The 27097-nt window shown below is 42.4% G+C and overlaps 1 protein-coding gene across 3 annotated transcripts in view; it reads right to left on the reverse strand.

The window, feature by feature from the left end:
- Positions 1-27097, reverse strand: part of MFSD6 (major facilitator superfamily domain containing 6) — an 83222-nt gene that overhangs the window by 35595 nt on the left and 20530 nt on the right. For all 3 annotated transcript variants that reach the window (XM_020904285.2, XM_070475854.1, XM_070475853.1), the window contains exon 2: positions 23807-25415. In XM_020904285.2, the coding sequence (XP_020759944.2) occupies positions 23807-25362 (1556 nt within the window). In that variant the 5' untranslated portion in view covers positions 25363-25415. The remainder of the gene's footprint in view (positions 1-23806; positions 25416-27097) is intronic.

The following is a 27097-nucleotide window of genomic DNA, read 5'->3' on the forward strand; positions in this document are numbered from 1 at the left end:
TGGATGAAAACAAAATACCCTGCATAAAGATGTTCTTAATCAACCAGACATGAAGTATTTGCAGATGGAGACTGAACATGAGCTCAACCAGTGGTTCAAGTCCGTGCACAAAGACACAGTGCTCCAACGCACACAAGTGTTGCTCCAGGACTGGGACAAACTAAGATTCAGAAAGTAACTTTTTGACAGATTACAGACCACTAGGACAATGTCCGTAGCTACACCTGGCTGGAGTGTCATAGGAACACCAATTCCTAATGGGGAAGAAGTGGTCATAAGTACCAGACACTTGGAGGACTGTCTGTGGTTTGCCTCATACATGAATCAGCTTAGGTTTTCTGAATGATGAACAGTACATGGGCTCACCCTTACGCTGGGTTCCATTATTCCCAGGTTGTTCTTTTATGGTCTATATAAACTTGTCAGAAAAGCAAACAAACAAACAAATTCCTTCAGATACCATGACAGATGTCTTTCTAGGGCAGGCAGACACCAGCTGCTAATTAAAGTCAGCATTCAGTGTAAACAGTGAATGAAGAATGAAGCTTATTTCCAGTGTAATTACCAGTTCATACTGACAGCCTTATAGTAAGATGATGTTCCCGACTGTCAGCTTTAAAAGGCAGGAAGATATATATACAGACTTTTTAGAAGACAACTAAAATAGAAGATTTAAGCCCTGAAGAGTTAAATTTTAGTTCGAGAACTCCTGTTTTCTCATATCCATCCCCCTCCTCCCATCCAGCCTCCAGGATGTACCCTCACTGTGGGTGTCCTCGCAGGCCTTCTCGCTCCTGTCTAGTAGAAAAGGGCTTCCCTGTCACTGTCTGCAGGCTCGTGTCCTGCCTCCCCTTTCTTGTCCCATACCAGGGCTGGCTGGCTTGCATGGATCCTAGCTGGCATTCCTGGGAATTCCCACCCGAGCCACCATCATGGGACACTTCTCATGCTCCAGTGGTAGCAAAAACCAGCAGACAGAGAGTGAAGGTGTGGCCGAGAGTCAGGGAGCTGAGCAACATGCGGCAGGAGCGGCCTCACCTCATGCCCAGGGCTCACCCAGAAGTGGTGAGCCAGTGACACGCCTCTTCCTTCTTCCAAGACTCGACGTTGGGCACTAGTATCTCTGACTGTGAGAGTCTGATCCTTGAAAGGGCTCATCTCTTCTAAGAAACAGTCTCACATGTCCCCAGGTATAACTGATCCTATCTCACCCTGTTCTTCTGTTAGACTCTTTGTTTCCATTTGCCTGCTCATCACAGTCTACAGGTGCTGCACACAGAAGCCTGAGAGTTCCTGGGAGGCAAGGACTGGGTCGTCTTCATCTTGTTCTCAAAAGGAGCCCCTCTGCTCAAGTGCTCTGTGAACTATAGTAATTTAATAAAATCTATGTAAATGGATAAAACCTGAGGACGAAAAGCAGCACTATTCTAGTGAAAACAGTATTTCTCGATGGGCCACTTTCATTTTGGATGGCATAATTTTTTATCATACAGGACACCCCCATTCACTGGGGGATGTTCAGGATCCTGGCTCTTGGGCACTAAATGTCAATCTCTGGAAAACTAAAGTGCTCTCCCCTCCACCCCTGGCACACATACACTTCTAAACCTCCTTTTGGGAACTATTAGAAAGATCTCTTTGAAACAAAGGCCTCCTGGTCACTGTGTTATAATGTTGAGTGTATGTCTCCATATTCAAGTTATATTAGTACATAAACAAATCTACAAGACACAGATACTAAAACATGACCGATAGCTAACTTTGAGATTTGTGATCATAGATCATTCACTGTCTAAGCAGTGCATTTCTGTAGATTTTGAGTTTGTATAGTGGGTTATGTATTTTTTGATAATCATATAAAAATTAAGATTTAAAAGATGGGAAAAACTATAAAATTAGGCATGGGAAAGCAACCATTAAAAACCTAGGTTAAAATAACAGAAAGGCTAGTAGAATTCCATATTCAGACTGTCTTTAAAGTATCTTTACAGCTGTGCTCCACACTAAAGAAACCAAAATCAATGGAAATCATAAACCCAATGACAGAATCATTTTCAAGGAAAAGGTTTGGCCCTACATCCAAAGATTAGCAAATTTTTTTATATTTTTGAGTTTTAAAATGCTTAAGTTGTGAATATATCATGTTTCATCAATAATCCACCAGCCACTAACCACTTGATGTTGTCACCTAAAGCAAGCTAAAAGTCACTCATTTCAGTTGCTCAGTCAAGTCCGACTCTTTGTGACCCCATGAATCGCAGCACGCCAGGCCCCCTTGTCCATCACCAACTCCCAGAGTTTACTCAGACTCATGACCATTGAGTTGGTGATGCCACCCAACCATCTCATCCTCTGTTGTCCCCTTCTCCTCCTGCCTTCAATCTTTCCCAGCATCAGGGTCTTTTCAAATGAGTCAGTTCTTCCCATCAGGTGGCCAAAGTATTGGAGTTTCAGCTTCAGCATCAGTCCTTCCAATGAATATTCAGGACTTATTTCCTTTGGGATGAACTGGTTGGATCTCCTTACAGTCCAAGGGACTCTCAAGAGTATTACCCAACACCACAGTTCAAAAGTATCAAATCTTCTGCACTCAGCTTTCTTTATAGTCCAACTCTCACATCCATACATGACTACTGGAAAAACCATAGCTTTGACTAGGTGGATCTCTGTTGGCAAAGTAATGTCTCTGCTTTTTAATATGCTTTCTAGGTTGGTCATAACTTTTCTTCCAAGGAGCAAGCATCTTTTAATTTCATGGCAGCAATCACCATCTGCAGTGATTTGGGAGCCCCCCAAAAATAAAGGCTCTCACTGTTTCCATTGTTTCCCCATCTATTTGCCATTAAGTGATGGGACCAGATGCCATGATCTTAGTTTTATGAATGCTGAGCTTTAAGCCAACTTTTTCACTCTCCTCTTTCACTTTCATCAAGAAGCTCTTTAGTTCTTCTTCACTTTCTGCCGTAACAGTGGTGTCATCTGCTTATCTGAGGTTATTGATATTTCTCCTGGCAATCTTGATTCATCTTGTGCTTCATCCAGCCCAGCATTTCTCATGATGTACTCTGCAAAGAAGTTAAATAAGCAGGGTGACAATATACAGCCTTGACGTACTCCTTTCCTGATTTGGAACCAGTCTGTTGTTCTATGTCTAGTTCTAACTGTTGCTTCCTGACCTGCATACAGATTTCTCAAGAGGCAGGTCAGGTCGTCTAGTATTCCCATCTCTTGAAGAATTTTCCACATTTTGTTGTGATCCACACAGTCAAAGGCTTTGGCATAGTGAATAAAGCAGAAGTAGATGTTTTTATGGAACTCTCTTGCTTTCTCAATGATCCAATGGATGCTGGCAATTTGATCTGTGGTACCTCTGACTTTTCCAAATCCAGCTTGAACATCTGGAAGTTCATGTACTGTTGAAGCATGGGTTGGAGAATTTTGAGCATTACTTTGCTAGCGTGTGAGATGAGTGCAATTGTGCAGTAGTTTGAGCATTCTTTGGCATTGCCTTTCTTTGGGATTGGAATGAAACCTGACCTTTTCCAGTCCTGTGGCCACTGCTGAGTTTTCTAAATTTGCTGGCATATTGAGTGCAGCACTTTCACAGCATCATCTTTAAGGATTTGAAATAGCTCAACTGGAATTCAATCACCTCCACTAACTTTGTTCATAGTGATGCTTCCTAAGGCCCACTTGACTTCACATTCCAGGATCTGGCTCTAGGTGAGTGATCACACCATCGTGGTTATCTGGGTCATGAAGATCTTTTTTGTATAGTTCTTCTGTGTATTCTTGCACCTTTTCTTAATATCTTCTGCTTCTGTTATTGAGCCCATCTTTGCATGAAATATTCCCTTGGTATCTCTAATTTTCTTGAAGAGATCTCTAGTCTTTCCGATTCTACTGTTTTCCTCTATTTCTTTGCATTGTTCACTGAAGAAGGCTTTCTTATCTCTCCTTGCTATTCTTTGGAACTGCTGAATAGCAAATACAGCATTGTAACCCTCACGTCAGAGGAAGAGAGTTACATACACGTGTGCACTTACATGTGAAGAGAATATCTCTGGGAGAAGATGCTAGCCCTCATGTCCCTGATGGGCTCCAGTGGACAGGGTAGGGGGGCTGAGGGGCTGTCCCAAGGGTGGGAGAGACTTCACTGGTTATCTTTCAGTGCTCTTGTATATATGTGTGCTCAGTCATTCAGTCAAGTCTGACTCTTTGCAATTGCATGGACTATAGCCCGCCAGGCTTCTCTGTCTATAGGATTTTCCAAGCAAGAATACTGGAGTTGTTGCTATTTCCTTCCCCAGGGATCAAACCTGCCTCTCTTTTATCTCCTGCATTGGCAGGTAGATTCTTTACCACTAGCACCACCTGGGAAGCCCCTGTGTATATCTACTTTCTCAAAGAATAGAGATCAATTCGGAGAAAGCAATGGCAACCCACTCCACTATTCTTGCCGGGAGAATCCCAGGGACGGCGGAGCCTGGTGGGCTGCCGTCTAAGGGGTTGCACAGAGTCGGACACGACTGAGCGACTTCACTTTCACTTTTCACTTTCATGCATTGGAGAGGGAAATGGCAACCCACTCCACTATTCTTGCCTGGAGAATCCCAGGGATGGCGGAGCCTGGTGGGCTGCCGTCTAAGGGGTTGCACAGTGTCGGACACGACTGAAGCGACTTAGCAGCAGCAGCAAAGATCAATTACTACATTTCATGTAGCTATAAACAAAGGCAGTAAATGATGTATGATGTCTGACCCATGGTCCTCCTACCAGAAGGAATCATTATCTAGATTCCTATTTTGGTTTAAAAACAACACAACATCCTGGAAGAACGGACACATGTATATGTACAGCTGAGTCCCTTCCGTGTTCACCTGATACTATCACAAGATTGTTAATCAGCTATACTGCAACAGAAAATAAAACGTCTAAATTAAAAAACAATACAACATCCTAACTTAATTAATATTCAATATTACTTCCCTATTTGAATCTAGTATGAGATTGGGTATAAGTCAAATAGTCATGCAAACAGTTAAGAAAGGCACATGAAATACTCAGTATTGCCATGATTGGTTCCTTCTGGACAAAGAAAATTGGCATTCTGTAGAGATAAACTTAAGAAAGTATTCATTTGTTTCAAGAGCCACCTGGATCATCTGAAAGTATTATATGTAATACGATAGAAAACTCTGAATCAAAACTGCTAACAAAAAAGTTTCTATTACAAAGCTTCCTTTTTCAGTAGCCTTTATGACACAGTGCTCTGCCTAGCTCTCTGTTCTCTAGCCACATAAATTCCCAAGGGACCCACTGGGCCACTGTCCCCACCCATTCCTACCTGTGCCCTGACGTCCTACTCCTCCTTCAGAGCTCACTCAGCTTCTTATATGTGGTCATAGTATCATGTGCTTCTCCTCATAACCCTTTTCTGAGTTGTAACTGTACACTGACTTCTTAACTGTATGCTCCATGCAGGGTGATGTCTATTTAATATTATGTTGACTTAGATTTATCCACTGTGCTTGACACATAGTACACACTCAATAAATACTCATCGACTAGTGAGAAAATATCAATACTTTAAATAGAACATCACAAAACAAATATTTATTGAACATAGTCTGTGCTAAGTGCCAGGTATATGGCAGTGAACAAGGTATAAATGTAAGCTATGCACAAACGATCCTTGTAATTATATGTACATGTAGGCACCTATTGGGCTTCTCTGCTTGGCTCAGATGGTAAAGAATCCGCCTGCAATGCAGGAGACCTGGGTTCGACCCCTGGATTGGGAAGATCCCCTGGAGAAGGGAATGGCTACCCACTCCTGTATTCTTGCCTGGAGAATCCCATGGACAGAGAAGCCTGGCAGGCCACAGTCCATGGGGTTGCAAAAGAGTATGTCTGACTCTTTTGCAACACAGGCACCCATTATATTGGTAATTATATATGCACACTTGTAATTATATACATATGCATAATATAATAAGATACTTGATCATGGTATAGGAATAAGTGATGGGTATGTGGGTAGAGAATGCAGGAGATCCAAGAGACATGGGTTCTATCCCTGGGTCCAGAAGATCTCCTGGAAAAGGAAGGCAACCTACTCCAGTATTCTTGCCTGCAAAATCCCATGGGCAGAGGAGCCTGGTGGGCTATAGTTTACAGGGTCACAAAGAATCGGACATGACTGAATGACTGAGCATGTGTGTACTTAGTCAAAGGTTGAAGGCCTTTTTCTTTTCATGTGAAAGAACAAACTGTCTTATAAAAGAGGCCTACAATTAGGATGATTAAAACAATGGATGTCCACATCTGGCAGTATTTTAGGTTAATGTTAACAGGCTACGCTTGAAGATAAATATCCAGTCATTTATGAACAAACAATATTTCAATGAATAGTTGACTGCAGTTTGTATTTTGGGGGGGCATCCTGGAGTACTATTCAATGGGTCCTCAGCACATGTGCACAAGCAGATAACAAGGCTCTTGGGCACCCACAGGCCTATCTCACCAGGGTGAGAATTAGCATACAAGCCACAAAGCTCAAAGAGTCAGTCAGTGGTGCTGCCATGCCAACCACAGCACAGCCAAACGGATCACCAACAGGGACTCTGGAAGACGCCAACCTTCTATCGTCAAGTGGAGCTGACCACTAGCCCATCTTTGTAGAGCACAGCATGAGACTCATACCATAGGCCCGAAGAGTAAGTTGGGGGGGAAAAGAAAATCCATTTAGTTGTATATGTTTTCTACAGCTACTGATATTTCCTTCTATTTTTTCTGCTAGAAAAAGAAAAGGTAAATTGAGGTCTTAGTCTCTGCTGGTCGTAAGTCATTCTTTATTTGCTGCTTTTGAATCTTCCTTCTCCAAATGACCAGCAAGCTAAGCTGAGAGAATGATAGTGGAAACAATCAGCCAGGTCACGGCGCTGCTTCCTGGCCATCTGTACATTTCTCCATTGCTCTTTTAGTTTTTATCAATCTACTTCTTCTCAGCTTGTGTATATCTCTAGGTAGAAAAATAAGGACGTCTAGTGCTCGCTTCGGCAGCACATATACTAGAAAAATAAGGACGTTTAAAATAAAATAGAAAAAAACAAAAACAAAATAGACCCCTGATTAATGGAGTCCAACCAGCTGAAAGATACAATATGCTGTTTTTTTGTTATACTTTCCATTTGGGTAAAAATCACATGACCAAATACACACACATATACATACACCTATATATACATCCACACACACCACGATTCCGTTTGAAAATTTTCCATAAGATGGCCTGAGGTATACATAAAATATAAACTTTGTAATTTCCAGACAAGAACCACTGACTTCTGTCATAGCAATTAATTTGAAAAAGGCCTCAGGAGTTTTAGCTGACCCTATGCTGTAAACAAGTCCATCAAAATTCAGGCTGAAGGAATATCATGACCAAACTAAAAGGACATAATAATCCTACTGTTCTTGACTTTGGCCAGACCACAGCAGGAAGTGGTTACAATTAGGAGATCACTGACAAAAAAGAAAAAAAAGGAGTCTGAATGAGGGGGAAGATAAAAAGAGGAGAGTCTAGGATAAGATGTTCTGCGGAAAATCCCTGAGGGAACTAGAGAAGTAAAGCTGCAGGAGGGACATTCAGATATAGGAAGGGCTTTTCTGCTGAACAGGGAGTGGACTGTGTGAGCCCAAAGTCAAACCTGTGAGCAGTCAGCAAAATAGGCATGTTGTTTCAGCTGCTAAGCAGAAACTAAGGGAATGCAGCACTTTGTCCTTTCAGCTGGATTTGATCCTGGGAAGATGTGGACCTGCCTGGGATCGCCCAGAATATACCTGGGACCTGCCTGGGACCACCCAGAATATACCCAATAGGAGACAGCTCGTAGGAGACACAGGCTCTGATCACACCTTCTGAGACCCAGTTAAAGCCCCCATCTGCTGGACTGTTCAGTTAAACAACACACTCCTTGTTTTGCTTAGGATACCCTGGGTAAGGTTTTCTGCCACCTCAAGTGAAAGAGCCCTAAGTGAGCCAAGATCTTAGCTGCCTTGTGAGGTAGCAAGTTCACATCACTAGAAGGGTCCAAACAAAGGCTAACTAACCATCTAGCAAGGGTTAGGGGGAGAGAGCCCAACTGGGCTGAAACTAGGCCCCAGTGATTGTACTCGGGCTATCATAACAAATGGGCGTCCCAGGTGGTACAGTGGTGAAGAATTCACCTGCCGATGCAGGAGATAAAGGAGACATGGGTTTGATCCTTGGCTCAGGGAGATCCTCTGGAGGAGGAAATGGCAACCCACTCCAGTATTCTTCCTGGAAAATCCCAAGGACAGAGGAGCCTGGTGGGCTACAGTCCATGGGGTCACAAAGAGTCAGACACAACTTAGCGACTAAGCAGAGGACACCATGACAAATACCACAGACCAGGCAACATAAACAACAGAATTTATTTTCTTCTAATTCTGGAGGCTCTACGTCTAAGATCAAGGTGCTGGCAGGATCCGGGTCTTCTGGAGCCTCTCTCCGTGGCTGGTAGGTGACGCACCCTCTCCCTGTGTGCTCACACGGCTTCCTCTGCACGTGTCTGGGCCCCAATCTCCTCTTCTCAAAGGGTGTCAGTCATATTCCATTAGGGGCCACCCTAATCAGTCAGTTCAGTCGCTCAGTCATGTCTGACTCTTTGCGACCCCATAAACTGCAGCCCACCAGGCCTCCCTATCCATCATCAACTCCTGGAGTCCACCCAAACTCATGTCCGTCGAGTCGGTGATGCCATCCAGCCATCTCATCCTCTGTTGTCCCCTTCTCCTCTTGCCCTCAATCTTTCCCAGCATCAGGGTCTTTTCAAATGAATCAGCTCTTCACATCAGGTGGCCAAAGTATTGGAGTTTCAGCTTCGGCATCAGTCCTTCCAATGAACACCCAGGACTGATCTCCTTTAAGATGGACTGGTTGGATCTCCTTGCAGTCCAAGGGACTCTCAAGAGTCTTCTCCAGCACCATAGTTCAAAAGCATCAATTCTTCCGTGCTCAGCTTTCTTCACAGTCCAACTCTCACATCCATACAGGACCACTGTAAAAACCATAGCCTTGACTAGAGGGACCTTTGTTGTCAAAGTAATGTCTCTGCTTTTTAATATGCTGTCTAGGTTGGTCATAACTTTCCTTCCAAAGGAGTAAGCGTCTTTTAACTTCATGGCTGCAATCACCATCTGCAGTGATTTGGGAGCCCAGAAAAATAAAGTCAGCCACTGTTTCCACTGTTTCCCCATCTATTTCCCATGAACTGATGGGACCGGATGCCATGATCTTAGTTTTCTGAATGCTGAGCTTTAAGCCAACTTTTCCACTCTCCTCTTTCACTTTCATCAAGAGGCTTTTTAGCTCTTCTTCACCTTCTGCCATAAGGGTGGTGTCATCTGCATATCTGAGGTTATTGATATTTCTCCCGGCAATCTTGATTCCAGCTTGTGCTTCATTCAGCCCAGCATTTCTCAAGATGTACTCTGCATATAAGTTAAATAAACACAGTGACAATATACAGCCTTGATGTACTCCTTTTTCTATTTGGAACCAGTCTGTTTTTCCATGTCCAGTTCTAACTGTTGCTTCCTGACCTGCATACAGATTTCTCAAGAAGCAGGTCAGGTGGTCTGGTATTCCCATCTCTTGAAGAATATTCCACATTTTGTTGTAATCCACACAGTCAAAGGCTTTGGCATAGTCAATAAAGCAGAAGTAGATGTTTTTATGGAACTCTCTTGCTTTCTCAATGATCCAATGGATGTTGGCAATTTGATGTCTGGTTCCTCTGCCTTTTCTAAAACCAGCTTGAACATCTGTAAGTTCACAGTTCACGTATTGCTGAAGTCTGGCTTGGAGAATTCCGAGCATTACTTTGCTAGTGTGTGAGATGAGTGCAATTGTGCGGTAGTTTGAGGGTTCTTTGGCATTGCCTTTCTTTGGGATTGAAATGAAAACAGAACTTTTCCAGTCCTGTAAACCACTGCTGAGTTTTCCAGATTTGCTGACATATTGAGTGCAGCACTTTCACAGCATCATCTTTTAAGATTTGAAATCACTCAACTGGAATTCCATCACCTCCCCTAGCTTTGTTCATAGTGATGCTTTCTAAGGCCCACTTGACTTCACATTCCAATATGTCCGGCTCTAGGTGAGTGATCACACCATCATGATTATCTGGGTCGTGAAGATCTTTTTTGTACAGTTCTTCTGTGTATTCTTGCCACCTCTTCTTAATATCTTCTGCTTGTTAGGTCCATACCATTTCTGTCCTTTATTGAGCCCATCTTTGCATGAAATGTTCCCTTGGTATCTCTCATTTTCTTGAAGAGATCTCTAGTCGTTCCCTAATAGCCTCACTTTAATTTACCTCTCTGAAGGCCAAATCTCCTAATGCAGTCACATACTGGAGTACTGGGGATTAGGACTTTAACAGGTAAATTTTCAAGGGACACAATTCAGCTCACAAAAATGAACTCTAAGCCTACTTACAACTCCAACATGAAACAAAGTTGAGTAAAAAATGCTAGTTTGTTTTACTCAAAAGCCATCTAGGACATCCCTGGTGGTCCCATGATTAAGAATCTGCCTGCCAACACAGGGGACCCGGGTTTGATCCCTGCTCCAGAAGACCCCACATATCCTGGGGCAACAAAGCCCATGCACCATAACTGCAGAAGCCTGAGAACCCTAGAGCCTGTGCTCCACCACGAGAAGTCACTGCAGTGAGAAGCCCACGCATTGCAACTAGAGAGGACCCCCCCACTCCTCGCAACTAGAGAAAGCCTGCACATAACAACAAAGACCCAGAGCAGCGAAACAGAAAAAATATATACACTTGGCAAGTGTGACTGTAAAAAAAAGCCATCTGCTCTGTGGACCAGAAATAGAGCCTGTGAAACCAGTGGCAGCTTCTCTGGGCCTCTAAGGTCAAAATGAGTCTGCATCCTTAGAGAAGGATTGTTAGCATTTTGTACAACCCAATCTCTGTGTTGACTCATTTATGTTATCTAGGGCATTGCTATTTACTCTTCCAGAGGGTGATGTAAAATGAAAGGCTTTGACAAACAGTGCTAATTAACACATTTTCACAAGGGGCAGTGCAACAGGGCACCTGCTGCACCTGGGCTGAAGTGGTGGCATCCAGGGCACAGGCAACAGGAAGGGGACTTTTCTCAGGAATGGCCATAACTGCCTGGGTCATACTACAGGCATTATGAAAAGATCAAATAAGCATGTTAAGAAAAACGCAAAACATTGCACAAATGTGTAAACCACCATTAGATACAATGCACATATTTCAGCAAGAGCAGCCAAGTCTTTTACAAATTCCATCTGAGTCAGCACATGGAGGGAGAAACGTTTAAGGTTTGGGATTCTAACATCCATTCAAGTCAGCTGGTGCTGGAGAAAGAAAATTCTCTCTACAGATCCCAGTGACTGCTATCACAAATCACCTCCCCTGTCACTGACTAGACGGTCTGTTGCCATGGCATGGCCTGGATGAGCTGGCATGAATGGCTCTGTGTACATTTCTGACTTATCAGCAAAAACCAGGAAAGCCTAAGTCCCTGGTGGGGTGGCCAGGGAGGAGTGAGATCTGACGCATGGTTTTCACATAGAGAAACCAAGCAAAGTGAAAAGTTAGATCATCAGCGTCAACAAAGACACAGCGTCAGATCCACCCCCTTGTTTCACAGAGACAAGGAAATAGAGGTCCAGAGAGGCAGAACAGGGCTGCCATTAGGAGGCCAGTGGAAGGTCAAGGGCCTGCTTTGCTCTGTAGGCCGGTAACGAAGTGCTCTGTTCCTACTGCAAGGCCCCTGCATGAAGTCAAACCCATACACGGGCTTGAAGAAACACCTCTGAATTGGATTCAGGAAGTTGGGTGTATGTTCAATCTAGGTTGACTTTAGAAGATGGTTAAGATTTTAAACTTTGATGAATCAGTAGGCATGAGGGAAAGGAAAGTAGAAAAACAAATGCCACTCAACAGCTGCCCAATATCCTGATTCACAAAAGAAAATTTCACCCAGAAACAAAATTTTGGGTTCCTAGATGGAATGCATCAAAAGACCCTTTCTACTGATGCAGAACCAGAGACCTCAAGTATCAGTGCTGTGGCAGGACACAGGGTGAAACAGAATTTCTGCCTCCACCCACAGGCTGGAAAAGGGCTGCCTCAAGCAAGCAGACCTAGAAATCAAATAATCAGAAGTTGACTGTATGGTTTGGGTTGAGTAAGGAGCAGAAGGGATTGCCCTGGCGGCTCAGCAGGAAAGAATCCACCTGCAATGCGGGAGACACAGGTTCCATCCCTGGGTTGGGCGGATCCCCTGGAGGAAGAAATGGCAAGCCACTCCAGTATTCTTGCCTGGAGAATCCCAAGGACAGAGGAGCTTGGCGGGCTATGGCCCATGGAATCACAGAGTCAAACATGACTGAGCAACTAAGCATGCACACACATACAAATTATAAAGCCTACAACAATACCATTTAGATTTATTTCTATTGGTGATCTAGAAATTGGAAATGGAAACAATGATTTTCTGATTTAGCCTAATCAGGAAACAGCATAAAAGTGTTCCCCTATAAAAACTACAAGAAACTTGTTTGTGGAATAAAGTATATTACAGCTATTAGTAGCATTCCAGAGGTAAGGTAATAAAAAGCAATCCTACACTCAGGCATTTGTGTTAAAAAATAATAATAATTGATTTGTTTGCTGGTCTAGTCTTGGTTTGTTTTCTTTCCCAGTTTAATCGCACCTAACAGATAAACACTAGGCACAGAAAATAATGCTTAAGCCATTAGGCGGTTTGGGGCATCATATGCACTCTGGTGTTGCATTTCTCCAGGCAGAAATGAGGGGCCACAGTCCTAAGGGTGAATGGAGACTCACTCTAGAATGAAGTCCTTGAGTTATGAGTTAATAACACCAAAAGAGCATTAAAGATATAGCCACAACTTCATGTTCTGACTTTAGAATATAATTTTCTTCCCCTTCTTAGAAGCACTGAACTTGTCACTTCCCAAAAGTCCTGTTCCATGGCACAGCTTCCAGAAGTAACACTGATAACAACATGTTTCTTGTTTGAGGTAGGTGATTGCCCAAAACAGATTTACTAGCTGAAGGGAAGGGAGGAGAGTGGAGGAGGAGGATGGTTACAGAAACCATGGGATGAAGTTAGCTGTTCTAGCTATGTGCCAAGGTTTCCCACAAACATCTCTAGCTTCATTCTCTCTCCCAAGATCTAGAGTCATAAATACAACTTCCCAGTGGGCATCTTTCTCATCTAATAGGACCTCCACAAGTCCCACACTTCAGAACTGACACCCCTTCCCTGGATTTCCTTGCTTGTTGAGTGGTACCACCACCCTTTCGGTGTCCAATTCACAAGATAACTCTTCTTTCCCCCTCCACCTACACTAGGCCCTGCCCCGCCCCAAAACTCTTGATTTTACTTGCTTTACTCTTCTCCAACTCCCAGTGTCTCAGGCACCTAAGTGAACATGTCTGTAATACCTAGTATCTTCCTTTTATGTTATGGTCATCCAACCCCTAGCAGAAAGTGAACTCCATGAGAGAGGAACCTTATCTGTCTTGTTCAGCACTGTACTCCTAGAATAGAACCTGGTCATTTAACAAAGATGTCTTTAAAGAAATACTGAAAGAACATAATATTTAATTGTGAATTAACTCTGTTAATGATGTATGATACCTAGTCATGTATGATAGCTAGTCATCATACATACATTTCTGTATGATACTTAGTCATCATTAAAAACAGTTTTGCCACTTACATTGAGTGAGAATTGGTTTAATCACATTACTCTCTTCCTAACACTTCTTGGGGGTAGTTAATCCAGAGGAATGACCATTTCACTGGGGGTAAAAAAAGATAATTTGATTTTGGGGTATTTTAGAGGAATGGAGATCTTACCAGGAAGACAGAAGAGGGTGGTTGGGACAGGTGAAAAGTGGTACCAGACACGGGTCACTCAGAGCAGTCCAAGATGAGAGGCTGGGCTGCATAAAGGGAAAAAATATTCGCCAATCTAAGACGGTGCCTGTGAACCTACAAGGTAGCTGAGAACACAGGCTTTGGAGTCTGAGAGGTTGGTTTGAATTCTACCTCTGCTAGTTACTAGCTGTATGACTGTGGGCAACTTACCTTAGCACCTTGAACTTCCCCTCTCTAAGATGGACATAGCAATGCCTAACTCACAAGGCTATTACAAGGATAAATGGGGGTTTGAAGGTAAAGCATTTCACACAATGCCTTGGAGAGCACTTGGATGTAGTAAGTGCTGAAATGACAGTGTTAACAACTATTATTATTTTCTCAATATTATACTATAATTATAATTTTTGTTAAGTTTGGAGGTTTCTCATTTAAATTTTTTATTTTTAATAAAATTTAAATTTTTAAATTTTTATTAAAAATTATTTTTTTGGCTATTCTGCAATTCTATTGCTATTCTTCAATTTTGAAGTTGCTAAAAAAAAAACAATTTTATCTGGGATTGGTGGAAGGCACAACATCAACAAAGGTCATGCATGAGTCACCAGCTTGTGACTCAAGCAAGAAAGGACAACTCATTATTTATCTGAAACTCAGGGAACGAAGTAAAATGGGACTTCTCTAAAGTAGGGCAGAATAAACAATGATAAATGCTCCACCCAGAGAAGTGTTGCAGGAAGGGGACCCCTTCCAAGACCTGAGAGTGAGTTCTTGTCTAACATTCAGAAATGAATTGTCCAGAAATCAATGGTCCAAGGAGACACAGCTGACAAATCATAAAACCCGAGACGGCGAGTCACTCAGCAGAGTCCTCCTGGGTTCCTTTAACCTGTTGCTCTCCACCCTTCCCAATAAAGTCTCACGCTCTGTCAGCCGTGTGTCTCCTGGGACAATGTATCTCCAAGTGTTGGGGTCCACCTTCCTGCAATAGAAGTGTTTTAAAGAAACATCAAGGCAGACATCTGTTCATGTCACCTCTTGCTCAGACTCACCAGTGACTTCCCATTTCTGTTAGGAAAACACACGCTCTCTCAGCGGGACCTGGAGCCCGTGCACAAGCCCCGCCCACCCTGCTGACTTTTATCACTCCTCACTCCTTGTTCAGGCGATGCCCACTCATGGTTCCCTCATCTTCCGTGGGTGGCTTCTGTGCAAACGCCTCTCTACTCAGATGTCTCTCCCTTAGAGAAAGCCTCTCTGTCAGCTCAAGCGGAAATAGTCGCCTCTTCTCAGTCGCTCTGGGAACCTGCGTCCTGCATGAATTTCACCACATCGTCATTCATCATGATCAGAAATGAGATAATCTGTGCACTGTTCACTGTCTACCCCAATAGAAGGCTCATCCTATGAGGACTGGCCTTTGTCTATCTCATCACACATTCCAAATATCCCCAAGACCTACAAAAGTGCCTGTCACCTAGGGCATGTTTAAGAAATACGTGTTGAAGGAGTGAATTAATAACAACAGGAATAACACCACCTGTTGTTTACAGCTGAGCACTTACTATATGATATGCATTATCTTATTAATCTTAACAATGGTAGGAAGTTAGATGCTATAGTAAGTGTGGGATTTGAACCCAGGTCAAACGCACACATGTGCACTCTTTACAGGCGAACTGGCAAAGAGAAGAATACAAGGGAACAGGACAGCTACTAGACTACCCAACACTCCCACCAGGGTTTGGGAAGATGACTAGGGTCAAACCTGGCCCAATTTCCTTTCTGCTCCTGTTCATTCTCCTAAGGGGAGTGAAATGCCTGACCAACATTCACAGTTATAACCAAGGACCATGCGAATCATCCATTGCTGAGGTGTCCTCACTGCACTCAGCAGTCAACCACACCAGACAGTATCATGGTCCAAAACTACGGTCCCCAGACAAACATAACTCAACATTGATTTCTTCTGAAAATGTCTTCTACATGTTATCTTTTTAAAGGAAAGAAAAAGTTAACAAGTTACTGCTTGTCAGCCTCCAGACTACTATTCAAAGATGTTGTTGACAGCAGACAAAAGGCAAAGAAAAGATGATTAATACTTGAGAAATAAGAATGGGGTGTGATTCATCCAGTTGGAAAGGTTTTGGAGGGGTATGCTATGAAGGAAACTTGAAGAAAAATTCTTATCTACTATTCAAAATATCCTATTGAAATTATATAATTAAAATCTACCAAGCATCCCAAGAATAAGTAGAAATAAGTTAGCCACACTGCTTAGGCTTTTGACTTGCACAAAAAAGGCAGTAATTGAGACTTTATGACTCAAGATAATTAAATAGTTAGTCCAAACACTCATACTTGGACTCACTGTCAGCAACAAAATGCATGATCTCTGGGATATCACTTGCCTTGACTTTTTAGTACCTTGATCTCTTAATATATAGAGAAATATTATAATTACTGCCCAAATCAGGGTTATTTGATACATTTTGATATTAATTCTTAATAAGGTACTATAAATTTCCACCCGATTTCATTGTAAAGAAAAAGAACTAAGACCTGAAGCCATGATAACTATGTAAAAGTAGACTTTTAATCATTTAAATGTATGCCACTTAGGGAAAACTATAATGGGAAACCCAGGTGCTCAATGGTAAATAATCCTCCTGCCAATGCAGGAGATGCAGGAGATGAGGGTTCCATCCCTGGGTCAGGAAGATCCCCTGGAGCAGGAAATGGCAACCTACTACAGTACTCTTGCCTGGAAAATTCTATGGACAGCGGAGCCTGGTGGGCTACAGTCCATGGGGTCAGAAAGCGTTGGACCCAACTGAGACACATATATATTAGTGGCACAAAATCTCAATGTTTATTTTACCTGATATATGAGGATATGATATGTCTCCTTAGAACATATACAGCTTTAAACACACACACGCTCTCTCTCACCCTCTCATAAAAGAACATAAAGGTTCTTTTATGGGAAGATAATTATATTGATCCACTATAAACAGACCTAAGCTTCAAGCTATTTTCCAATCTAAAATACCAAAAAAGGGAGAGAATATATATATCTAGCACCAAGAATGGAAACTGAATATTTTGCTGTACTTCCTTAAAGACACAACAAAATGTTACAGATAAACTGAGGGCTTCCCCTGTCCTCTTTCTTCCCCAACCAGTCCCCTTCTTTTTTATGTCCTGTCCAGAAAGCTAGGGCTATATGAACTCAGGCTGCATTTTCCCTCCATAAATTTAAGTGGGTTTTTTTTTCCTATACAATTTGGCATATCCATAAAAGTATGTTAACTTTTGAAATGCATTGCTAAAATTTGCATAAGTGTTCCAAACTGTGTATTATTTTGCTTTCTCCCCCATTCAACATCATGGTTTGAGAGTTTTCTATGTTGACATATTGATATAGTCTATTCCTTTTCTGCATAATATTCCATCTTACAACTATCCTACACTGAATGCGTCTATTCCCCAATTGATGAATACTTAGACCAGTTCTCTTTCTCACTGTTAGAAAGCTGCAGTAAGTAAGGAGCATCTTTGTACATCTCTTTCTGCATATGTGTAAAATTTTTCTGATGGCTTATATGGTAAAGAATCTGCCTGCAACATGGGAGACCGGGGTTTGATTCCTAGGTTGGGAAGATCCCCTGGAGGAGGGCATGGCAATCCACTCCAGTATTCTTGCCTGGAGAATTCCCATGGACAGAGGAGCCTGGCAGACTACAGTCCATGGGGTCACAGAGTCAGACACAACTGAGTGACTAAGCACAGAACATGGCAAAAGTTTCTCTAGGCAGGTAAGTATCTTAAAACGCAATTATCAAGCCATAGGAAATGTCCAACTTGTACATTACCATGGACTGCTGAATTGGTCTCCACAGTGGTTACCAAGCAACATAATCTACCAGAAGATTGGCTAAATAATAATTTAAAAAATCGAGAGAACTAAGATATGCAAGTCACTGTTCTAAGCAATTAATGTGTTTTATTTCATTTAGTTTTCATGAAAAAAAGTGAGAGGTTAATATTAATGATACTCCTACTTAGAGGTGACAAAACAGAGATACAAAATGTTATATAACTTCTCCAAGGCCACATGGTTCCAAGAGGCATAGTCAAGCTCTAAACCAGGCAACATGCCTCCCAGTCCATGCTTGTAACCGCTATGGACACTGCCTTTCATGAATAAGGACAGGAAGAAACCTTCCCCTGGAGACTGCAGCTGCTTCCTTTCTCTATTTTCTTACTCTTGATTCCTGTTCCTTTTATTCCTTGCCCCTTTATTTTTCCCTCTCCCTTACTCACGTCTCCCTTTGTCCACTTGTAAACATGTCTAGAAGACCGTGGCTCAGGTGATGGCATTGGAGGGGTACTCAGAAAGTTATTTGCTCCTGAAGCAAGATGTGGAAACAGGTTACAGTATCATACAACTCCCCACAAACATGAGGATAGAAGGATACCTACTTTAAGCCATAAAACAGAGACCAACAGTTCAATAAGGTCAGAAACCCAGAATAGAATCTTGGAGACAAGCATAACTGATTTTCCTCAGCCAATTTCTCTTCTTCTACAACAAGATTTCCTTGCTCACTTGGTTCATATTCCTGGTTTTAACTATCCCAAACCTGTATTCCCAAACCTAACCTCTTTTTGGGCTTTTATACCAGTCAACTGTCTGCTAGACATTCCCACACAGATGTTTTAATTTTAGGGTAAACAAACCCATCGCTGGACTCTGATGAACTTCCACTCTCTCCTACATTCTGTCTCTTCTTCTCAATTTCCTCCTGGGTTTGGCAGAACCACTGCGCCCAAACTGAAACACGAAGGTCTCTACATTACTCCTCACATCAAACCATTCCACTGATTCTACCTCCACACACACACTGCTTCCCCCCACTTCTGGTGCTGCCGCTGTGCCCCAGGCCTGTGTCGTCTCTCACCGGGACTATTTCAGGAACCTTCTCACTGGGCTCCTGCTTCAAAGCCCCACCGCATTGCAGATAAACGAGCACCAGTGGCTCTCCTCCGCTCTGTCCTCGCCACAATGCCCTCCTGCACCCAGGATAAAGTTCCTTTCCTAACCCCAGCTCCCATCTGGCCTTCAATCTCCCTGTCTTTTCCAATCCCCTTCCTTTCAGTGTTCATCCTTGCATCCTATTAAACTGGGCTGCCCAGGCCTAAATAAACTGTTCAATTAAACTTAACAAGTATGCAGAGTTTTGATTTTTAAACGATAGAGTAATAGTTACTCCTTTAGATCATGTATAATTTCAAACGAGATGGCTGAATGGCATCACCAACTCAATGGATATGACTTTGAGCAAGCTCCAGGAGACGGTGAAGGACAGGGAAGCCTGGAGTGCTACAGTCCATGGGGACGCAAAGAGTCGGACACAACTGAGTGACTGAACAACAATGACAACATGAGAAAGAAGCCTTACCATTTTTTTTCTGTTGTGGTAAAGTCATTTTGTAAATAAGAAATAACATTCCATTAAGAAAAGAGAAGGAAAAACTGTTCAGGTCCATCCTCTGTTGTTGTTGTTTTTAAATCAAGAATTGAGTTATTCTATTTCCATTCTTTCCCTTCATTGTGGCGATTGCCAGTATAAGTTCTTAAGCAGTTAAGGACTGTGGACATCAGGATATAATCAGGGAAACAGGCACCAATTTTAATTCAGGGTGCTTAGATAGACGGTGGAAGAGCTGAGAAGCCAGAGAACCTGGAGAAAGCCGCAGACAGGCTCCACAAGGCCTAGGTCTGCAGGATGCGGGGTGAGCGCCCACAGCGGGCAGAGCCACCGGTGAGAGGCAATTTGACCGGACATGGGGACTCGGGGACTCGGGTTGAGAGGAGGCAGGGCCGAGCCTGGGCGGGGCCTGAGCACCGCAGAGAAGGAGCTCCCGCTACATCGGGTGAGCGCTGCAGAGGGCGGCCCCAGGCTCCGGCTGAGTACCGTCAACACCTGCATCTGAGCAAGCCGCCGGGGCAAGGCCCACGTGAGAGGATTAAAGGGAACCATCTCCAAAGTTCACACAGGACGAAAGAGGGAAGGCTTTTCCCTTCCCTCACACCCTCTCATCCACCCGGGCCTCTCACCAGCCTGGCGGTCACCACCCTGGCTGGAATACCTAGGTACACACCGCCGGACGGCCTGAGGTAATCGGTCTAGGTGGAGCTGGAGCATTAGGAGTTCTAAAAGCTCGCCCAGTGTGAGTCTAACAGTCGAGCACCACTGAGCAGGTGCGCCCAGCAGACCAGGGACTGGGAGAAGCAGCTTGTGGAAGCCTGCACCGTGCCATGAGAGGCGGGAGAGGCCCCAAGAGCCAACGGGTCCAGGATGGACAACAAGGCCCGAAGAGGCAGGCAGAAACAAGGGAGAGGATACGAAGCAATAAAATCACAAACACAATCCTAAACCTCCAGCTCCAGGTCAGCTCCCCTGCTCAGGCCGGCGGCAGTTTCCCCCCCCTTCCGATGCTGACTGCTCTCCCTCCAGTGACAGGCCGCTAACACTGTCCCGCACGTCCTCAGCTGCTGGCTGGCGTCTTGCTATCTGCTCCTGCTCTTTCTGCAGCGCCCACCAGGAATGTCTGTGTTCCTCCTCTTGCTAGTAGCATCCTGTATTTCCTTCTCGCCTCCCTAAATGACCAGCCAACTCATTTGAATACTTAGCAACTATTTAGTAGTAATTACTGGCTAATAATGGTTAATACATTATCGCTTCCAGATAGTATTTGAAAACTACTGACTCAGTATAAGAATTTCAGGTCAAAGTCAGAATCACTTGAGTAGACTTTTGTATGTCCCTTAAAGTGTAAATCAATTTGAATGACATAACACAGGTGAATGCCTTATATTAAATAGTAATGATTTTTGTGGTTCTTCTTAGTCACTCAGTCATGTCTGACTTTTTGTGACCCTGTGGACTTCAGCATGCCAGGCTTTCCTGCCCTTCACTATTTCCTGGAGTTTACTCAAGCAAATGATTAATTGAAATGTATTTTGATCACAACTCTACTCATGGCTGTGAAACATTCAACAAGGTAAATATAGCCTTAAAATACATTTATATTTCTAGATAAAGAAATCTAGTCATTGTCATTACATAAATTAGCCTAAAAATGTACTTGCTGTGAATACCAAAGTCTTATGGTTTTGAATCAAAAGAAATTTACTTTTTTAGTGGAAATAGGAAGCATTATCCTATTTGCCTGAGACAGCCACTTTCCAGAGGGGACAAAATCCAAGATCAAAATCCGAAATAATTTACTCTGTGTATAGATACGTTAATCAATGAGAAATGGGGCCCAAACTGCGTAACTGTTACAATAGTAAGTGGTTCAAAATTGGACAGGCTGTTTTAAAAATTGTTTTCTGGTATGATGGTTTCTTCACTATGAACCTATACAAACTTATGAAAATCTACTTTTTAAAAATTCTTTTTGTTGTTTTCTTAATTTATTTTTAATTGAAGAAAAATTACAATATTGTATTGGTTTCTGCCATACATCAACTTTTGACTACATTAGGATAGTTACAATTTTTGTGGATATGCTGACTCCTATAAACAAACCCCCATAAGATAGTCACAGAATACTGAAAAACATGCGTGCATATATACGGGCCAGACAGATCTCTCCTTATGATCCTACAAGGAAAACATAAAGGCTATGAATTCATAGAAAGATGATTTCTGTTTATCAACTAATACATGATATTCTCCCAATTAAAAAATAAAACTGTCAGCACTACATTTTTAAGCCCTCAAATCTCAACCACCACTAACCGGGCTCCAAAAATTCTCAACAAAAGAAACATATCCATTCTACCTAAATACGTGGGCATAATCTCACCACAACTATCAGAATCTTTTAAAAGTAGTTAATTCATTTCAATGAACAGGGTAAAAATCCAAAAGCAGTAAATGAACACAAACTGATGGAATCCCAGTAGGCTTCTGGGAACAACAACGTGACCACAAGAGCTTTCTTCTTCCATTACATCATTAAAGGGAAAAAAGATGCTTTTGTATGTAAAACTAGAAAATCAAGGTTAAGTGAGTCATTCGTTTTTACATAATGAGATATTAGCATTCATGTAATGAGTTTTTATGTAATGAGTTCTTATGTAATGAGTTGTCTCTTAAAAAAAGAAAACACAAGTGTAAGTTTATGTAATTACCAAACCTAATAGTAAACCCTCCAGGATTCTACCATAAGACTGTATACTTCAGACAAAAGGCAAAGGTAGAAGAGAAATTAGTTTTCTTAGCATGTGAGAAGACCTTAACAACTTCTTTGAAAATAAAACCTACATGCATACTCTGTACTGAGTCAACATTCAATTAACATTATTGAGTGATTAAATCATGATGTCTAGGAAAGCCACTCATGAGTAAGACCTGACAAGGTACCTTTCTGGGAATAAATGGCTGTGGTTTTTAAACACACTATTAGGTGAGGGGAGATCCTGCTCATACAACCCAACCAAGCTGAAGAAATTCATCACTGTGAGTCTAATTCATCACAGCTCGGAGAAGATAAACATGACCTGAACAAGGTTAAAGGACAACCCCAGACCATGATATCACAAGGCTCTCTGCCGACCGGTCCCACTGAGTGTGCCTCAGGGAGCCTGTGTCTCTGATGCTAGCTGTCCGTACAGTGCCTGACTTTGTTTGCGACAACAAAGGGATCAAAGATTTGAGATGGAGAAGGAACAGGACACAGCCTCCCAAAGCAAAATCAAACAAGGAAAAATAGTCACAATTGTATCGGGAGAAGTAAAATTCTAGGTTGAAACTTGACATTAGAAAATATTTTTCTTCAGTTAGTCAAAGGGATATTAAAGGGAAAAAGATCAATGTTTCTCAGATCTTGCCAGTATCTATTTCTCCTTTCTCATAGAAACAGTAGATTTAAAGATTATCACATACACACAAACACACATGGCTGCTTTTAATTACAGAAACTTCAAATTTTAGGGACAGACGTGCCATGCTTTCCTATAAGGTTTAAGTGTATCTGGCTCCACATTGTAGAGCCAACGGCAAAGCAGAAAGACATAAAGAACAAGGTACAATTCAAACGACTTCAGACAAACATGAGTGGTAGGAAACATTACATAAAAAACACTAGGTATTTATAGATTTTTTTGCTTAAAAGGATTACATGGGAAATTTTAGGTAGAAGAAAGATTTTTAAGTATCCCATGTTTTCATGGCAGATAAAAATGCAGAGACCCATGTAATAATCAGAAAAAATTATATAAGATGTTCTTCCACGTAATATCATGGATTAATGATTTTGGTGGGTCACATCACAGCCTTATTAAATATAACGGACATCTTCAATACACCATACATTCAAGGTCTTTCTGCATCAGCAAGCGGCTGAGAATAACTGAAGGCTGAAAAAACATAATCCTCTTTATCTACTTAAACCCTTCTTCATAAATGCCTTAGACAGCTAGACCCTTCAAGGTCCATGGAGTAATAGAGTTGACTAAATTGGTGCTTTTATACCTGAAAACGTTTAATCTAAGAGTCTGTTAGCATACAGAGGGGAAACATCATATTTTGAGATAATTCAACTAGGTTCATCATTACCTTCCCTTTGATTCTATTTTAAAGAGAAAGAGCAACAGAAATCCCCACTCCCACCTAAACCTTACCCCCAACACAAATGATGATATCCTCAAACATGCTGAGAGGAGCTCGAAACTAGGAAAAGATGAAGCTCAGCTGCTGAGGGGCGGCAACAGAAGGCAGGATCTTACCTGATGTGGCCAATCAGTTCAATAAGCTTGTGACTGAAAAAATAAGCCGTCAGCTCAGACACGTGGCTCAGGACGGAACAGACCCCAAAGAGAGTTGTTGTTCCGTTCAGGTCCTCCAAATGCCAGTAGAGAAAGGTGAACACGAAGCCATACCCAAAACCCATAAACCAAGCCACGAAGAGCACGGAGCCGTACTGCACGCTGCAAAGCAGCCTGATCAAGTCCCAGAAGCTGAAGGCCCGCGAGTGGCTGGTGGCGGTCGGTGTCTCCTCAGACGACTCCGTGGAGCTGTTCCTCTCCACCTGCGGGATCTCCACCTCCTTCCCTTTACTGTCACTGTTTTTGAAGTGGCTGTAGCGGAATCGGAACTGGGTAGCAACAATCAAGGCCATGGTCATGAGAACCCCAAAGACGAAGAAGACGATCTGGTAGTTCCGGTACTCGGGCGGCTTACAGCCCTTCCCTTCGATGAGCACGTCCACGTGGGTGTAGTCGATGCCGATGCCCACAGACAGCATGGCCAGGCCCCAGCCCAGGGAGCCCCACATGCGTTGCAGTCCATAGCGGTCTCTGTGCTTTCCCAGATACTGGAGTGTTACTGTGTCCACAATTGTGACGGAGGAGGCACTGAAAAATTCTCCTATTATGACAACTACCAAGATCACCAGGAATATAGCTTCCACTTCTTGTTGATCATAAACAAGGGTGACTTGGTCAGAAGGTACCGACTTGGTGGTAGTGGCCGCGGAAGTGGTCGTCTCCCTGGATGCATTTCCTGGAGGGGCAGCGGAGGTTGCAGTGCTTGGGTGCAAGGTCACAGTATGGTCAGTAGCTTCATCAGTCTGAGGCTGCAGGGTGGGTGCACTGGTCTTGTTTGGAGCTGTCGAGAAGATGACAGTTTCTGTGACATTGGGCCCCGCTTCTGACATCACTGGCCCATCATAAGCAAGCAGGTGCCTTTTCTCATGAATTCTTGGGGAGGTGGTGATGAAAGAGACAATGGAGGAGTTCGTCGGCAGGACAGTGAACGGGTGACTTGAATTGGTGGGATGAGCTGCCGGGGGGATCTTTGGTACACATCGCAAGGTAGCGGGTTTGACAAATCCGATGCCCAGGTTGAATAAAACCCAACACAAAAGAGAAAAGAGGAGGACGATTTTGCCTTTTTTAAAGCGATCTGCAACTACACCCCAAAACGGGGCACTGCAGAATTCAATGAAGTATCGAATACCTACCAGCAGGCCACTCTGGCTGGGTGACATTCCCAGCTGCTTGTAATACACAGGCAAAAGGGGGTAGAGAGAGCCATATGCAGAGTAAAAGAAAAAATAAAAGACCTTGGAAATGAGAAGATCATTGTTTATTTTAACGCAGTGTTTCTCTATCCAGTCTATTTCCTCCTCAGGAATAGCAGCTGTTTCAGATGGGGACGGTGTTTCATTTGAAGGTGGTTCTGGTTCCCTGGAAATACCATTAAAAGGATCGGCAAGCACATATTTTCTCTTCTGTTCCTCTTCATCGTCGGTTAAGATGGCAACTTTATCATCTGTCGCCATGGCTTATCACCACCATCAGAAAGTTGACGACCTTCAAAATTTTGGCTGTTGATCTGTAAAGTGAAATTTAAAAGAGAGCTTAGTATAAAAATGATAACATTTAAACATAAGAGTTTCATCTTGTAGGAAATGGAGGAGTTTCAAACTACAACTAAAAATAATAATTGTGAGAGAGAACCATCACCATTCACTTGCAGTCATACAATAATGATAAGGAGAAATAACTTTACAAAAATCAAGTGCTCTCTCTGTGGCCACTGACTGGCTATAATTACATCTTCTAATGGTTCATTCTTCTGGTTCATTCTCAATCTTTTCACTGATTCCTAGGGAAAATGTACAAATAATAGGGATTACATCTAAACCAAATAGAGGGTAAACAGTATTTACACTTTCTTGGTTTTACTTTTCAAACAAATCCACTGCACTGTGAAGTCTAGAATGCTTAGAAAATAAAGGGAGCTAAAACCATTTCAGTTTCTAGGAAAAAAACAGAACTAAGCCCTTAACCACAACTACAAATGTGATGAGAAAAGGGGACCCAATTTGCACATTTGCATCTACAGTTGGTCACTACAGCCATAACAATGATATCATGATAAGGAAGTAGTCTTTACGCTGCTTATATTACATACATTTTCCAGATGTGCTTTCGTAGGCTGTAGTTTAAGAAAATGTCAAAAAAATAGCAGATACCATTTACTGGGTACATACTCTGCCCCAGACAACACTGAAAGATCTTTAAATGTGTTAATTCATATTCATCACAATATCTCTACTGTCTCCTCCATTTTACAGATGAGATAAAATGAGGTGTAGTGAGTTTAAATAACTCACATGTGCACAGCAAGGATTTGAACCCCAATATTATGATTTTAGGCTTCCCACATGGTTCAGTGATAAAGAATCCACCTGCCAATGCAGGAGACACAGGTTCAATCCCTGGATCAGGAAGAGGCCCTGGAGAAGGAAATGGCAATCCACTTCAGTTTTCTAGCCTGGGAGATCCCGTGGACAGAGGAGACTGGGAGGCTACAGTCCATGGGGTTGCAAAAGAGTCGGACATGGCTTAGCGACTAAACAATGACATTATGGCTTTTGGACATATACTCTAGTATACCACACTAAACTGCCAAATACCACATTTTGGATAATAAAGTGCTACTAAATCTTTTTATGAGACAGCGTGTTTCATATGAAAGATAAACAATACAACAAACGCATAAACTCATTGCAACAATGCCACACTGCCTAGAATTTCCTTTTCTTCTATTATACAAACGATTAAAGAGTCAAAAGGTCTTGCTTGCATCAAGATTTGTCAAGATGTAATGAGTATATTTGGATGTAGGAGGTGTATATATTAAATACCTATTAATTCCTTTCAGCTTCTTTACTAGAGAGATATAATTCCCCCCTTTGGAATACATTTTGTTCTCCCTTTTCCCAAAACGAAAAGGAAATTTCTGAAGATCTTCCAAAATCATGCTTGTAAACATTTAAAAATCTCTACCTAGCTCCAGGCAGACAGTAGAAACATAACTTAATGAGGCCTGTGTAATAAGTCAAAGTCAATGATCATTTACCCCCAAAGGCCAGGTGTCAACATAGTTGTAAGCTTGAAAATGTTCATATATTTCTCTTTTTTTAGGTTAAGTCTTTTTTCTAATTTGAGGTAAAATTCATGTTACAAAAAATGAGCCATAAGTGAACAATTCAGTGGAATTTAGCACAT

Source organism: Odocoileus virginianus, chromosome 13, assembly GCF_023699985.2.
Source record: "Odocoileus virginianus isolate 20LAN1187 ecotype Illinois chromosome 13, Ovbor_1.2, whole genome shotgun sequence".
NCBI classification, from domain to species: Eukaryota; Metazoa; Chordata; class Mammalia; order Artiodactyla; family Cervidae; genus Odocoileus; species Odocoileus virginianus.